The sequence below is a fragment of the Rhododendron vialii genome, chromosome 6a, assembly GCF_030253575.1.
Source record: "Rhododendron vialii isolate Sample 1 chromosome 6a, ASM3025357v1".
In the NCBI taxonomy this organism is placed as follows: Eukaryota; Viridiplantae; Streptophyta; class Magnoliopsida; order Ericales; family Ericaceae; genus Rhododendron; species Rhododendron vialii.
Window position 1 is genome coordinate 34,313,039 of NC_080562.1, and position 16,575 is coordinate 34,329,613.

At 38.0% G+C, this 16,575-nt stretch overlaps 2 protein-coding genes and 1 long non-coding RNA gene across 3 annotated transcripts; 1 reads left to right on the plus strand and 2 right to left on the minus strand.

The window, feature by feature from the left end:
* Nucleotides 1-5,668: 5,668 nt before the first annotated feature.
* Nucleotides 5,669-6,632, minus strand: LOC131329253 (uncharacterized). Its single transcript, XM_058362351.1, has one exon. The coding sequence runs from the start codon at nt 6,518-6,520 to the stop codon at nt 5,942-5,944; it is 579 nt and encodes a 192-aa protein (XP_058218334.1). The 5' UTR covers nt 6,521-6,632; the 3' UTR covers nt 5,669-5,941.
* A 2,717-nt stretch (nt 6,633-9,349) lies between these two features.
* Nucleotides 9,350-10,571, plus strand: LOC131330896 (uncharacterized). The gene is made up of 2 exons (XR_009201281.1): nt 9,350-9,409; nt 10,138-10,571. It is a non-coding gene; the product is annotated as an uncharacterized LOC131330896 (long non-coding RNA).
* Nucleotides 10,169-13,384, minus strand: LOC131330895 (GDSL esterase/lipase At2g04570-like). Its single transcript, XM_058364646.1, has 4 exons — nt 12,926-13,384; nt 11,343-11,832; nt 10,355-10,570; nt 10,169-10,314 (listed from the first exon to the last, which is right to left on the minus strand). Exons 1-3 carry the CDS (start codon nt 13,289-13,291, stop codon nt 10,377-10,379), a joined length of 1,050 nt encoding a protein of 349 aa, XP_058220629.1. The 5' UTR covers nt 13,292-13,384; the 3' UTR covers nt 10,169-10,314; nt 10,355-10,376.
* Nucleotides 13,385-16,575: the final 3,191 nt, after the last annotated feature.

Sequence of the window (16,575 nt, forward strand, 5' to 3'; positions counted from 1 at the left end):
TACATTTAATGAACGGCTCGGATGATTTGTGTGGGACCCGTGGTGGGCCCTACAAAAAAATCTGTGCACAATCTGTGCACAGACTGCTGTGTGTGTAGCAGCTCTGTATATAAACTCAGTTTCAAATTTACCATGTCATAACCTAATATATAGACATAACAAATCACTCAACTAGGTTACAATAAACCTAACTTAACAGTCCAAGTAGTTATAAAAAATAATGCTCTGTCATTCCATTCATTTTCCTACACTTGGCTCATGCATTGATTCCTGACTAAGAATGTTGAAAAATAAACCTAAACCAGTTTTTTCATCTTTATTCAAAAAAAATTGAATTTCAATAATAATTTTTTACTTTTTAGATTCTTCTCGTCATGACGATGCAATAACCTTCAAAAAATTGACGAAAAACTAACAAATACGAAAAAAAATTGAATAAGGACTAAAAATAAGGAAATTAGCTTATTTAGCCGAACGGATCTGTTTTAACCCCAAAAAAGGGGGCCATATGATTTTGCTATTTAAAGGACTAACGGCGGACTAACGGAAGTTAGCAATTGGACCGAATTGAAACAAAATGGAAAGTACAGAGTGTAAATCGAGCCAATTACAACTACAGGGATCAAATTGACACAAACACATAACTACAAGGACTATTACAGTTTTTTCCCCAAGATTTTTTATCCAAACTACTTGGTATAGAATGTAAATTGGACAAGTACAAAAATAAAAGGGCAAAGTCCACTTTGACCCCTATGGTTATCGCTATGTGCAGATGCTCTCCTCGTGGTTTAAAAATGAGCGCATAACCTATCTGTGGTTTCTAAAAATGAGCAGATAGATCCTTTTCCGTCTATTTTAACGGGAAGTGTTATACACTCGCCTTGCAAGCGTGTGAGGCAGTGAAAATACATGGATTTAGGACCATTTTGCCCTCAAATGTGTACAAAAATCCACTCTCTCTCTTCCTCATAATATTCCCCATTTCTTCTGCCCACCACATGTTTTCACCATTTTTTCCGGCGAACTTTTAGGCTTTGTTTGGAACCTATGGAAAGTAAAAGAAAAGAAAGGAAAATAAAAAAATTTCCTTAGCAGTTGTTTGGTTCCTATCTAAGGAAAAGGAAAAGAAAATACGAAGGAAAAGAAAGAAAAGCTCTGGAGCATACAAGGAAAAGAAAATACAAAGGAAAAGCAACTAACTTTTGCTAATTTTCTTTTCTTCCCATTTTCCTCTTGAAGCCAAACAAGAGAAAACCATTTTCTTCATAGTTTCTTTTCATTTTCATTTTACAATCAAACAAGAGAAAAAAAAAATTCATTTTCTTCCCATTTTCTCCCTTTTTTATTTTCCTTTCCTTTCCTTTCCACAAGTTCCAAACAGAGCCTTAGCATCATTACAATTCCAAATGATACCCAACGGCCACCTAGTCAGAACCTCAACTTACCATGGCGGACTCGCCGGAATCGGTTGCCAACGAGGTGGAGACCCATCTTTTCTTCTTTTTCAATTTCTTCTGGTCTTTTTAGTGGGTTTGACGTCGCCAGAATCGGTACAGACCTCGCCTCAACTCGACTCCGTCTCGGATCCCGCCCTCCCAACGCCGACCCACCAGTGCCATCAACTACAGATTCCCCCATCCCCAGATTCCCCACGGCCACGGTGGTGATTCCCATCCCCGGATTACAAATACAGCCTTGCATTACCCATCCCCAGATTCCCCCACGGTGTCCTCAACCTATCTCTCTCTCTCTGTTCAATTTTTTGAAAGGCAAAACCCAATTTTTTTGGAAGGCAAAACTGTGTGTGTATAGTTATATATATATACAAGGGCATATTAGACATTTCATCCTTTTCCGTTAACGGCGTAAGCCTTGAACTCCCTTTTAGAAACCACGGGTAGGTTATGTGCTCACTTTTAAATCATGGGGGGGGGGGGGGGGGGGGGGGGGGTTTCTGCACATGGGGATAATCACAGGGGGTCAAAGTGGACTTTGTCCAAAATAATACCTACAAGATTGAAAAAGATTCGCAAAAGATTCCTACAAAAATAAAACCTACAAGAATGAAATGGAGGTTTGAGGTTTCCGGGAAAAAAAAGAAGAGGGGAAATGGAGGGGAGAAGAACATTAGTGGCTTAAGAAATTTTTGCATGGCATGTTAACCACAAAAGAAGAAGGGGTCGAGTGTCATGTAGGTGTTTAGGATATGGTATAGATAGCTTTGACGTCATATTCCATTATTGCTGTACAAGCTCACATAAGGTAGAGAGAGGGGGCAACTCTTTGAATATATACTAAATTTGAACCCGATGAAATTTGGCCGAGTAGGCATGAGAAAGCTAATAAGTGCTGAACACTCCAAACCTTGTAGACTCTGGAGGGTTTATTCGGTTGTTACTTCATGGCCGTAATTAATCAATCACTTAATTCGTATCTCTAGCTACCCACGGAAAGAACAACCCAATAAGTAGTAATTAATATGGGGGAAAATGACGGCCAATGATGTGTTTTGATAATTAATACCCTTCAAGGACATTTTCAGACTTACAAATGTTCTTAGCTTGTCTTTGGCGGGTATTAATTATCAAAACACGTCCTGAGCCGTCATTTTTCTCTTAATATGGATTAGAAAGAGAATTTTCACGTGGTTGCATCCCTTAGGGGATGTGGTACAGGTGAATAAAAACAGTTGGGCGGTTGGCTGGGAAATGAAAGGTCTCCAACAGAAATGGAGGCGCCTGTATGATGCCTCTATGCAGTGTGGACAAGCCTCCTTGTACGCCCAGTGTTCATCAGCCCATTACAGTCCAGTTTCGGGCCGTTGTTAGCCGTTCCGTGCCCGTGGTTGGCCCCCCGATGGTGATCCGATACTCTTCCTTCAACACATGTGTGCAGGGCCGGTCTTGGGGTAAGCCGTCCCACAAGTTTGTCGGTTTGGGCAACTCCCGGATTAGGACAACCCAAAAAATAAAAATTCCATATAGATATAAATACGTATATATTTTTATTTGAACGCAAACACAACATGAATGATTGTGTCGGTTTGTTGGTTAGTTGGGCATACTTAAGTTCCCTCATATCATATATTTAGGTGCGCGTTCAATTCCTGTGCCAAACACTTCTCTCTCTCTCTCTCTCTCTCTCTCTCTCTCTCTCTCCTCTTTTCATCGACTGCAATGCACCCACTTTTCGCTCATTTGTCCAGAAGTGAAAGGGCATTTATTGTTGGTGTCCATTTTTTATTTTTGGAGATACTTCTTCGACATCAACAATTAGGGTGTGTTCCACTTTCTAAAATATGTATTTATTTTTTGAATTAAAGGTGATGTATTGTTAGAGAATAGTCTGTCTCGTAAAACAGAAAATAAGAACCTTAACGGCATGGCAAACTCCTCCAAAAAAAGAAAAAACAACTACTCGCATTCGCATTCGCATTCGCATTCGCATTCGCATTCGCATTCGCATAGTGATGTATGCAAATTTGAAAATGTATATAATGTATACACAGAACTCACCAATTTAAAAAACTTCAATAAAAAAATTAACCATTTTTTAAGTCAAGTTTGTATTTTTTCAAGTTGGTCCATAATATTTCTTTTTTCAATTTATCATTAAATATAGAACAATGATCAAAATAAAAAATGAAAGATAAAATAAATAGAAATCCATCAATTTTTTTTGAATCGAACCATGCTAAATCATAAAGCACTATAACCCAAATTTCACTTTAATTTTAATTTTTTGATAGAATTCAAACTAAAAGCACATTATGACCTTAATTTTTTTGCCTTGTATTTTTTATGACTTAATAATTAGCAGGCAATCAAGCTTGAGGTTGGGCTTAGGCAACCCAAACGTCGGGGCCGGCACTGACTTTATACATAATATAATGATCTCTCCTACCGATTGAAAAAAAAAAAAAACTGAAAAGAAGCATATATGTCTTATAATTTACGTACATATTTGCTACTCTATAACACTCGATGGATAAATTTCATTGCGCTGTCATAACACCCATTACTAATTTTACTTCGTACTATCCAACAATGATTAGATAAACTGTAAGCTTGGGATGTATTAGTAAGCCAATGAGAAAATTTTGAATAAAAAAAAAATTCATCTGAATATTAAGCGAAAACAGTCTTTAATTTCTTCAACTAAAAAACCCTTAAGCTTGAGTCTACTGTCATGGGCTCAAAAACATCATCAGGTTAGCTGCGGGACAATTTTTTGTAGATCCGCTAATTTCCTAGTAAGATAAGTACTTTCTTTCCTAATTTTTCGGTTGGAGAAATGGAAGTGAGAGTATGTATCCCGTCGCCTACGTCAGAGATTATTGCTCCGTCACACCATATCACTATTTGTAGGGGAGGATTCCGCCGTCCACCTCACTTATATCGGGATCAAATTAAATTAAGATCCTGCAACGTGTAGGTGATATTAACGATATGTGAGACTTGAGCATTGTCGAACCAAATTGTAGTTTTCAAAAGGAAAATGATTTTAATACTATTATTTTATCAATTGGCATTCTCTTTCCCGTATTTATTCATGCGAAAGTATCAATTTGCTATTCAGATGAATAAAATGACTCAAGGAGTAAGAAAAAATAAAAAAAATGTCAATTAATAAAAGAAGAGTGTGAAAGTAATTTCCCTCTTCAAAACCCGACATTGGGCAGAACTATCTTTTCTCGATCCAATTCATTCGAAATAATATTCACCCAAATTTGAAAGTTAAAAAAAGTGGAAGGAGTCGTCTTTTTAGGCCAGCTTTGTCTTCTTTCTATGGTCGTTGATCAACACCACCCAATTTAGACCTTTGACCAACTCTCCCTTTGACAAGTTCCACTTTCAAGTTTCAACTTTCAACTTTCAACTAAACTTATTACTCCAATTAAAACAGTCCTAAAAAAGAATACAATTCCGAGAGTGACCACAAACTTGTCTTTCACTGAGTTCAGAAAAATATCTGAAAATTTCCGAGATTGAATACAAAGTACCGTAATTAGTACTTGCCGAGCAGTTTTCTGAAGAGCGGGACAGAGTGATCGATTCGGTCATTTATCTCGATACGGACTGCTCGGATCGAATCTAAGCGCATACAAATATGAACCGTCCATTATTCGGTTAAGATCCGAGACGTTGACTTCCGAGATGAACGGCCGAATCGGCCACTCTGCACCCGCTCTACAGAAAAATGCTCGGCATCATCTTCCGATCCATTCCCCTAAATTACAGACAACTAAAAGGAAATTATTTTCTTGGAGAAGCTAAATATTCCTTGTGAATGAAGGAGGGCCAAAATCGTCAAAAATAAGGTGGATTGTCCTGGATTAAACTTCCCCAGCTCAGGACCCGCCCATAAATTATGCCCCCTTAGCCGGATTAGAGGAGAGAAATAATCAGGGAGATAATTAAGCTATGGAGGGGGAAGAAATGGTTGCCAAAAGAGGTGAAAACTGTCAATCAACTCCTTATCCCGGCGGATAAGTTATGGAGGACAACTATGGCTGCATCCAATCGGGCCCTTAAGGGAAAATCTTTGGTCAAACTGATCAAGGGCGAATATACGAAGTGGCATGGATGGAAATTTCAATCACTCACCTTCCATAGGAAACAGAAAGAGAAGAAAACGAAGTAACAAAATTCAGAGAAAGAAAATATATACTCCACTGTGCCTTGTAATGAAATACTCAGCTAATGTTTCTTGTAAATTTTGATAGCCCTGAATATATATATATACATACATACCTTGATCAAACAGAGAGAGATGTCCATCAACTTCTGGAAAAAAAAAAAAAAAAAAAGAAGAAGGGGGGGAGGCAAATCATACCTCGAAAAACCCATCTTTTACTAACATCACAAAGGCGTAATCTTTGTACAAAAATGGCTAAGAAAACCAAGGAAGATTTTCCTACCTCCTACTGAGAAAATTTTCACACCCCCCAAACACCCCAAATCCTCTCTCCAATGAAGCTCACGAGCTTCCTCACCGCACCCTTTTCACCACCCACCTCACAATCCTCTCCGCTGACCACCTCCACATCCGCTATGCCACTCGCTTCCACCGACCCCAACTCGCCTGAGTTACCCGAGTCGCACTTCGACTTATCCCCCGTCTCGACAACTCGCTTTCTTCTCTCCTTCTTCCCTTTCGTCTTCTTCTTTTTATCCAACAACCCATCTTCATACTCGTCCAATATCTGGTGTATAACTTGACGGTTCGGTGACGCGTCCCATTTCACCCAGTAGCTCATGTAACACCTGAAACAGTTGCAGTGGAACTCTGGAGAATGGTCTCCGCCGCCGGCTACGGCGGGGGTGTTGTGGTGGCCGGAAAAGCTGGTGGAGGAGCCGGAGCAGGAGATGAGGTAGGCCAAGACTTCTTGGTCCTCCGGGGAGAGAGCGGCGGCGAGGGTCAGGATTGTTGCCGGGAGGAAAGACAATCGGTGGTCGGCGGCGGCTGGTGGTGGAGATGGGTGGACTTTGCCTTTGCTGTTTAAGAGCTTTTTCATGGCTAGAGTGAAAGAAAGATGGAGGGATTGTTTTCTCTCAAGTTTTCTTGGAGATGATTTTTTAGTGGTGGTTTGGTAAGAAGAGGGGTTTTAAATGGGTACCAAAATGTGGTCGGAGTACTTTTTTTTTTTTTTTTCCTTCTTTTTTTAGTAATTTATAGGAAGTGAAGAAGAGAAATCATTTTCATTGCTCACGCGCTTCGAGTCGTGGACCAAATTTTTTAGGATAAATTACCACAACCACCCCCAGTTTCTGTAAATTACAAATTGCCCCTCATATTTGGGAAACTATGAAATGCCCCATGTGTCGTAAGAAATTACTCCATTGTCATGATGTAGCCGTCAGGAAAATCGATGGAATATGTTTGACATCATCAAATCCTAATTACAATGGACCAACTTATCTTTTTTTAGCATGTGAAATGATGCTTTCATATACCTTTGCAGCCTTTACAGTGTGGTCCACTGTAATTAGGATTTGATGATTTCAGACATATTCCGTGGAATTTTCTAGCCGCTTTATCACGACGAGATCGAAGGAGTAATTTGACAAGGGGTATTTCATAATTTTTTAAACGTGAGGGGGCAATTGACCTAATTTTTTATGGAATTTGCTCCTCTCTAGTTTGGAGGAAAACCTGGTCATTCAATTTTGACATTTCTGAATTTATTTGATAATCCACTTTATTAAGATGAACTATTGATTTTATAAAGTTCGCCGAGAAATATAATCATAATATTACACATCATGTTGATCGGAAAACGATCAAACTTTACACCACATTTACGATGAAAAAACAAACACTCATTGGTTTGGAACAAATTTATTTGAATATATATATGATCGAATAATTTATTATTGATATTGATCAAGATACTTCGTGGGCTTAATTATCTTCAAAACGAGAGTAAGGGCTTGTTTGTCTAAATAAGCCATTGGCTTTCCCGCCAAAAATAAGTCAAACAAACCCACATAAAAATAAAAATAAGCCAATAAGCCACTTTTTTAGTCTTTATTCAAAAAATATTGGATTTCGATCAAAATTTTATACTTTTTAAATTCCTCTCGTTATCAAGATGCAATAATCCCCAAAAAAATGAGGATAAGCCAAGTGATACAAAAAAATATTTGAATAAAGACAAAAAATAAGCCACTTTGACTTATTTGTCCGAACACCCTCTAAATGAATGACTACTTGTAAAGTAAAGTAAAGCCCAAAATAAACTCTAGAAATCTAAAACTGAATAGGTCCATTTCGTTTAAAAATTGGTAAATCCGAACGAAAACAGAAATTCAATTTCTAACCTCCCCCCCTTAAAGTTTCAATATAGTTGATATTTTCGGAATACTTAGAATTATTGTTTTGACCGTATTCATACGAATTTGAACTAACCCTCCATATTCTTTTTCTTTTTACAACTATGCTATTATCACACAAACTCTTTCACATTAAATATGGGGCCCAAACAACTCTCTCACATCAAACATGAGTGGGCCCGATGTTTGATGTTAAAGAGTTGTGTGTTTGATGTGAGAGAGTTGTGTGAGCCCCATGTTTAATGTGAGAGAATTTGTGTGTATTAAAAAGAAGAGATTATATATATGGTTGAAAGGGGACCGCGCGGCATAATCAATTCCCAAAATCATACTAGTATCTAATTGGTCGGACTGCTAATTAATGAAGATGTATGCAATTACCTAATCACGAGTGATATCGCTTGACTAATGACTGTCACATCTTTTGAATAGTATATATTTAATAAATATCGGGTATTTCGTGTGATAGTTATTAATCAGCGATTACATATATAATTCATCAATTAATAGTTGAATTTTTATCAACGAGGCTCGATTAGCTGGCCAATGTCCTTGCACCCCAGCAAGAGGTCAAGCTAGGGTTCCATTCTTTCTTCCTCTCTGCATGTCCGATCATAATTTTTAGTGATCAACGATAACATATACTAATAAAAATGACGGTGCTCCACCTAATGATGAGATCAGTGAGGACGCACATGGTTTTTTTTTTTTAATTACATGACATAATCCCTTAGGCTAAGATTTAGTTTGGCCACCTCAGTCTCCCTAGGAAATGACAAACGTACCCACCTCAGTCTCCAGCAGATTTATTTTATTTTATCCTACTTCACTAATTAAGTAGGATCTAATAATCTATGACTGAATATCTAATTAGTCGGCCGGACAAAGGTGATCACACAACACAGTAAATTGACATGAGGCCGGAAGTCAACCCTGGCCAGACCAAAGATTTTTGCCGTTTAAAAAAAAAAGATGGATTTCCTAAAAAAAAAAAATAAAAGAAAAAGAAAAAAAGGAATTAATTTATACATGATAGAACTTCAAATTTTATAAGATGCTGGCTTGGTTCATATTCTGAAACTTGGTTCATGTCCTGGGTTTTTCCTATCGTCTAAATGAGCTAAACGGGTTTAAAACCTTTAAAAATACGGATTTCAAGACATGTCATTTTCCTCACTTTATACTAACTATAAAAATCCATTTAGCGAAAATAACTTGTCTAAAGCGCTTTCTTTCTCTCTTTCCCCGCCTTCACGGCTACTTTGCCAGCGAGGATTCCAATCCTGTTCAGTTGGTTATTTTGACTTGGACAGGGAGGTTCGACAGCGACTTCAATGGCCAATTTGATTTGGGTTTTGTTTGGGATAAAAATCTAAACTAATTTGGCTTTTGTGCCTTCACAGCTACTTCACCGGTGACGATTAATTGGGTTAGTTTGACTTCGACAGGGAGGTTCGACGGCTGCTTCGGCAAGTGGATTTGATTTGGGTTTTTGCTTGGGAATTAAAAATTGTCAGTCAGAAAATTGAAATGCAGTTTTTTCATGCATGCATAGACATTGTTTCTTCAAGGTAGGGTTGGCAATGGGGCGGGTAGGGGGTGGATACCACTATCCCCGTCCCCGAATCCAAATCCATCTCCATCCCCTCCCCGATCCCCACCGGAGAATTATTTTTACCCTCCATCCCCTCCCCAAACGGGAAACGGTGATTCCCGTGGAGAATCGGGGATCCAACTGGAACCACAGGAAAAATCGGTATTCTTAATCCGGTATCTCTTCTGCAACAAGACGCCAAGAACAAACAACACACGCAGAGCTCTTTAAAGCTTCGTTTCTTAGTCTCTCAACACGATGCTATTTCATGAGTTTCCGACGTGAACAATATTTATCAGACGCGAACAATATTTATCTGACTAGAACTATCGATTTGAACTCTTCTTTCTACTAATCTTCTATCCGTGGTAAATGAATTCAATTACTTCTATGTTAATTGACAGTGAAATTTAGTTTTTTTATTTCTTCCTCACTTATGTATATATAGTACTCCTATATAATTTTCATTTATCTATATAACTTATTTATTATATATATATACACACACACACAATGGGGCGGGACGGGGCGGGGATGGGGCGGGGCGGGGCTCATACCCATTCCCTACCCGTTCCCCAATTTTTAAAAAAAATTATCCCCATCCCCTACCCGATTCCTGAAAAATCCTCGAATCCCCAACCTATTTGGGGTGGGGAATGGGGCGGGGCGGGGCGGGGCGGCCGGGATTGCCATCCCTACTTCAAGGGGCTGGAAATGGAGTAATCAAACCAAAATATATACTGCAATATATAGGAAGTTTATTCGATCAAAATACAGGCGATCGATCAGGTAATCAATCAACCCTTATTTAGTACTATACAAAAGGGCCTATTCATAAATAAATAAAACTCCGCCATCCACCGTACGTAGAAAAACACCCCCAGTACTCCTCTGACAGAATACGTAGAAAAACACCCCCAGTACTCCTCTGACAGAATCATGAATTAAAGAAATTTGTACAAAGCAGTCGTAACCATATGTTGAGCAATTATATGGTTTGTTTTCTCAGTGGGGTGAAAGGCGTCCCAAAACACGAACTTGTTTGCATCCTTGCAAGTTAATGGATTGAACCGGTCACACGCATAGCCCATCTCAAACGTTCCGGTGGCGCAACATGCCATTGCTGCTTCAGAAAATTCTGCAAACCAATATTTATGGACAGTAGGATCAAATATTTAAAAAAACTACACATTTGCTAGTTATTACGTCCTATTTTTTGCAATGAAAAAACACAGATATATATATATCACAGTTTTCGTGGAATATTGGGATGATTAACTAATATCTATCTATTTACTAGTTAATAAAACAGTAGAGATCGATTTACAACATGCATGTGAGGTGATAGTTTAAAATTTAGTAATTTTCAAGGTTACGTCCATTGCTGCGATTGATGATTCAGATTTGTTCAAATACTCTAACTGGTAACAGTTACATATTTGAGCAAATCCATACCATTACTTATTCTAATGCATGATCCAAATTTGGACAACCCTGCCTAGTCCAAACTTGGACCGGAGAGAATTCGAATCCTTTCCAGACTTCATTTAGGCCTTGTTCCACAAAGTTTTTTGGGAATTTTTCTTGTTTTGTCCTTATTTAATTTTCTTACTGTTAATTTTGTGCCTAACTTTTGTGGATTAGATAAGTAAAAAATTATGACTTTTATCCAAATATTTTTGAAAATATCCAAGATAAAGCCCAAAAAAAACCCAACTTTTGGTGTTTTTTTCTTAAATATTTTCAAAAATATTTGGGTAAATATTAAGTATTTTTACTTTCCGATTCCTCTTTTCAATTTTTGCGTGTCAGTCCTCTTTTCGATTTTTGCTTGTCAGTCCATCAAAAATCGAGTATTTTGGCAACATAACCTCAAAATTAATCAAAATTCAAAATAAGCCCAAACTTACCATATAAAGAAGGTCTCCGGACTATTTGCATTAAAATGTAATACGGATTTGAGAAAACCAGCGTAATCCCCGGTAACTCCTTATTCAGCTCCCCTACCAAACCCTTCAGCTTACCATTAAACTGCATGGCCACAACATTATAACTCTCCAGACACTTATTTCCATCCCGAAAATTCACCGTCCTCTCCAGCGGCAAACACCCCATGGGAGGAACCCCGCCGAGGGAAATCTTCCTGGCTCCCAAATCGAACAGGGCCTTGACGAAACCCCTGGCGATTCCGACGAGGAAAACCTGGTACTGCTCTATGGTGTACTGGGATCGCCTGTCGCGGAGGGTGTAGTAGTTTTCTAGGAAGTCATTCGTTCCTAGGCTTATGATGTAGACTGCCCCGGTTAAGGTTTCTTTGGCCTTTTGGTCACCGAGGTAGGTTCGCAGTTTGGTTTGGTATTCCTTGTAGTATTCCAGTTCCTTCCACATTGGTATCACGGACTGCAAGAAATAGTGAAAAACCATCAAATTTGGAATCATTTGTGCTTAAAGATTGGCAACAATTTTAAGGCTCTGTTCCGCAAAAGGAAATAAATATTTATTTTTTGAATTAAAAATGATATATTATGAGAGAATAATCTGTCTCGTAAAACAATAAATAATAAATAATAAAAATCTTTAAAGTTATATGGGTATTTTTTTGGTCCCTTCATTCTTTCTACAGTAGTGTTCGCCGCGCCTTAGTGTTGCACCTTTGATTTCTTAGTGTTGTGACAATTTGCTCGACACTAATTTTCCCTTTGGCTTATGATTAGAAAGAAGTGTCGACCTAAAATTTTGACTTTTGAGATGCTAAAGCCTAAAGCTATATCTCAGAGCCACCAGGGACGGAACCAAGATTTTGTAAACACGGGGGCCGACCTATGAACAAGATTTTGAAATTGAAAGGTTCGGGAATCTAATAGTTTGTTTGGTTTAGATTTTGAGGGGGATTTTTTTAGATAGTAAGTAAAGAGAGATAGAAAAAAAAATGAGATCAATAATTGAAGGAAAAACTTAAGAAAGACCGTGCATAGAGAGAGAAATTAGGTTTTGAGACAAAAAACGAACACATTTTATGTCTAAATAACACTCTATACAAAATATAATACTTAGATATTCTCAACAAACAAAAATAAATAATATTAATATTTAAAAAAAAAAAAAAAACTCAAGACCGCGTGGGGGCCTTGGCCCCCATATGCACACACCTCTCTTCGTCTCTGAGAGCCACAATATGATACTAAACTACTTAGTGGTTGGTTGTTTCGACCTTTTTGTTCGGTTTTGGTTTTCGGAACCACACCTCTCTCCCAGCACGGCTCGGTCCCCTCATAAATACATGTTCTCTTCAGTTATTACTCACATTTCTCTATCTATCTCTCAATGTATTTTTCTATTTGGTGGATGTTGTTTTCTCAAAGTTTTTCCTTCCTAAGAAGAACTGAAAATGTCAAATATCTGCTGACAAAGACACTAGCAAATTGCACATACAGCATAAGTAGAAAAGATATTCCTAAATTTGTACATGAAGTCCATTCAATAGAGTACTTACTAGCACATCAGAAGTAGCATTGTCATAGCCGGTTCCAGCAGAGGCAAATGTCACTCCAACAGCAAAATCAGATATTCTGTACGTTGGATCCAAGTAAGCCGGCACGGTTGGCCTGAGACCAAATGCCTCAGATAAAAAATCAGTAGGAACTCGGCCGTTGGAAAATCGACCAGTTGGGCGGCCCCCAACGTAGTCGCGACCATAAGGCTCGAAATTGCTCCTGGCAATCGTCGGGATCTGGTTGTTATTCCCGGCGTCAACGGACGAGTCTCCAAAGACTATAATTGCCGGGACTTTTCCATCGCATTTGAGAACTAGGATTAGAAATTGCGTCAAAAGAAGCCATGGGATGGGCATAAATGCCATTGTGATGGGAGAAAAACTGGTTATGAGGTAGTACTGGAAGGACTTTGGGCTGAATAAATAACGGTGAGGGAGAACAAATGTGAATTTAAATCAGTTGTGGAAATTTCAATAAGTTTGTTGGGGAGTTTCATTTAATTCTTTGGAACGATGGGGACATGCAACTGTGAAACAGTGAAAGTAAGCCAAAAAGTCTCTGGTTTTTAAGGAACAAAAACAGAAATATTGCCCATGAATGTCTGCCGCCTGGGATATAATTGTCAAACAATTTTGCTTTTTTTTTTTTTTTAAATTTTAATAACCGGATGTCTAGACTAGTTTGGGCGGACCTCGCCTAATTCGGAGGCCCTGAAGTTAAAAATTGGGTAAACTCTCCGGTCGCCCCGAGGTTTGAAATGTTTAGTTTTTATGGAATTCGAACATACAATCTCATGGAGGAGAAACACTTATGTGATTTCTCATGCTCACTCGGCCAACCCCGTTGGGGTTAATTCTGCTATTTGCAAGACCAAAATTTTGCAGCCCATGAACCATACGCCCCTCACAACAGTGTGAACCCTATGTTTACAATTTGGTGGCGTCCACCCCAATTCTGAATTTGTGAGGGGCCAACTTCATGTGGGACAAATGTTGATTATTAATTTTTGAACACTTAAATGTTGATTATTACGTAAATAAAAAATGCTACAGCTACTATGTCTGTGGATTACTTTTTTTTTTTCTTTTCATAACTCATGTTCGGGCCAATTTACGCCGATCTCGACTAATTTTGGAGGTCCAATCCTATCGTCCACTTGCAGGAAGCCCAATTAAAGCCGGACAACCAATTGCTGCATATGGACTGACCTCAAAGGAATTAATAGCACCTGGGAGATTTCGAATCTAAAATCTTAAAGACTTAAAAGAGGAAGCGAATTCTTAAGTCTCAAGTCTCGAGTCTCGACCACCATGTCAACCCGGATTGTCTGTGTGGATTTCTTTGTCCATGTACAAAGACAAATCTACGTAACGTGTGTTGAAGGAGATCATATAGGAATGAAGAACTAAAAAACTAATAGGAACCAAGTGAATGATAAGATTCAGAAAGAAATTGAAGCCAGAGAGAGGGAGCGACTCTTTGAATGTATACTAAATTTGAACCCGATGAAGTTTGGCCGAGTGAGTATGAGAAAACTAATAAGTGTTGAACACTCCTAACCTTGTATCATCTGGAGGGTTTGCCCGGTCGCTACTTCACGCCGCAATTAATCAATCACTTAATTTGTATCTCTAGCTACCCACCAAAAGAACAACCAAATAAAAAGTAATTAATATTGATTAGAAAGAGAATTTTCACGTGGTTGCATAGGTTAGGGGATGTGGTACAGGTGAATAAAAACAGTTGGGTGGTTGGCTGGGAAATGAAAGCTCTCCAACAGAAATGGAGGCGCCTGTATGATGCCTCTTTGCAGTGTGGACAAGCCTCCTTGTACGCCCAGTGTTCATCTGCCCATTACGGTCCTTGCAGTGTGGTGTGGGGTTAATGGATTCACAATAGAACAAATCAAAGCTACTTTTCATAGCTTTTACCATATATACGTACTTTTGAGGATGCTATGAATTCTGATGCCTTTGTAGCTTTTATTGGAATAACATTATGAAACATGAGAGAGCGAATAACCGACTACTTTAATAGTAGCGTTAAATCGGACTCTATCGCGCTAAAAAGTGTAAGCTGAAAAATTACAAAAAAAAAAAAAGGAAAAAAAATATAGTAAAGTACTCCACTCGAGCTCAAAGCATCTCTGTGAGTAAGAAGGAACTGTCCGGGAGGAAACGTAGAGCTAATAACACAACATACACTGTTGGGCCCATTTCTTGATGGTTTGGACTTCTGAAGCAATTGCTAACTTAGCATTTCTCACTCTGGACGCAAGCTGTTGCCTTTTACCGAGTATCTACTAGCGAGAAAAAGGAGGCAAGAAATGTGACTACGTGTATCGTACTCGTTCAATTCATCGCCTTTCCTTTACAATTATGATTCTATGTGTTGGAGAAAATATATGACATAGGAATTTTCTAGTAGAATAATAATTCTGAATAATATTCAGCGATCAAATTCAGTAATATAAATAAATAGAGAAAAGAATAGAAAAGCCTATAGGGTGGTCGACGCATGTGGTAGCGCTCTCCTAAGGAACAATGTACTCCCTCTTATACAGGGTTGAATGGTACTGTTTCCCTAAGATACATCGACTTTCAAGTTCTCTTCTGTGCAGTAAATTGAACTCACGAACCATATAGTTTCCCGACACTCGAAATCCAAATAAATATAATCTATATCAGAAAAGGATGGCTGAATGTATTTAATCGGAACAAAAGCAGTACGTAGGAAATATGTGATAACCACTTTGTATGTTTTTAAGGCTGGGTAGAGAAGGAGATATTGATATGAGTTTTTTACTTGTGTGTTTCAGCCACAAAAAGGGATTAGATTTATATGCAGTTTAAGCAAACAACTTCTCTGATATCTATATAATATAATATTTTGGACCCTAGAATCGGTACACATTTTTTCAACGGCTGAGATTACAGTGTAGAAAACCGAGGGATAAATTTGGAAAAAAAAAATTACTACGAAAAGGCCACAATTTCGTCTAAGATTGGTTTCCTGTGATTTTGAGAATTAATGTTACCACATTTACCAAATATTTGGAATGGTATATAGATTGTGTGTATTTGGAATAGTATATTAGGAAAGTATACCCGAAATCACAGGAGGATTGAATGGTTTATTTAGAATCAGTCCAATCAGCTAGCCGAAAATTAGGGTGGTTTTCAAACTTTTTTTTTTAAATCAGTAAATTAAAAGATCAAATGTTTGTTTATTATTAGATTTTATTCTTCATACTATCTTATACTTTTTATAATACTGTACATTCTCAGCCGAAAATTTGGAATCTTTGCTACTTCAAAGCTTTCAATTTTGATTATACCTTCTATTTAGAAGACCCACGTTTTTTACGGTCTGTTTGTCACAAGCATACATTTTCCACGAACGATCATTACTGATAGTGAGGTAAGTTTTTTTTTTTTGATCCGCGTGAGGTAAGTTCGATTACTTGAACGTTGCAATGGATTCAAACATCGAAGGATTTTTTTCAGTTCTCATGCAAGTTCGATTTTTTTTTCTTGAACAATTTTTACTCATATTGGGTTTCTTTTGCCGAAAATTGGGAGATTCTTAAATGATTTTTTTCAGTTCTCTTGCAACTTCGATTTTTTTCGCGAACTATTTTTACTCATAT

Coding starts and splice junctions, on each gene's coding strand:
- LOC131329253 (XM_058362351.1), bottom strand. CDS start 6,520: ATGAAAAAGCTCTTAAACAGCAAAGGCAAAGTCCACCCATCTCCACCA.
- LOC131330895 (XM_058364646.1), bottom strand. CDS start 13,291: ATGGCATTTATGCCCATCCCATGGCTTCTTTTGACGCAATTTCTAATC. Junction 11,833..12,925: donor ATGCTACTTCTGATGTGCTA/GTAAGTACTCTA, acceptor TATTTCTTGCAG/TCCGTGATACCAATGTGGAA. Junction 10,571..11,342: donor CCGGAGACCTTCTTTATATG/GTAAGTTTGGGC, acceptor ATTGGTTTGCAG/AATTTTCTGAAGCAGCAATG.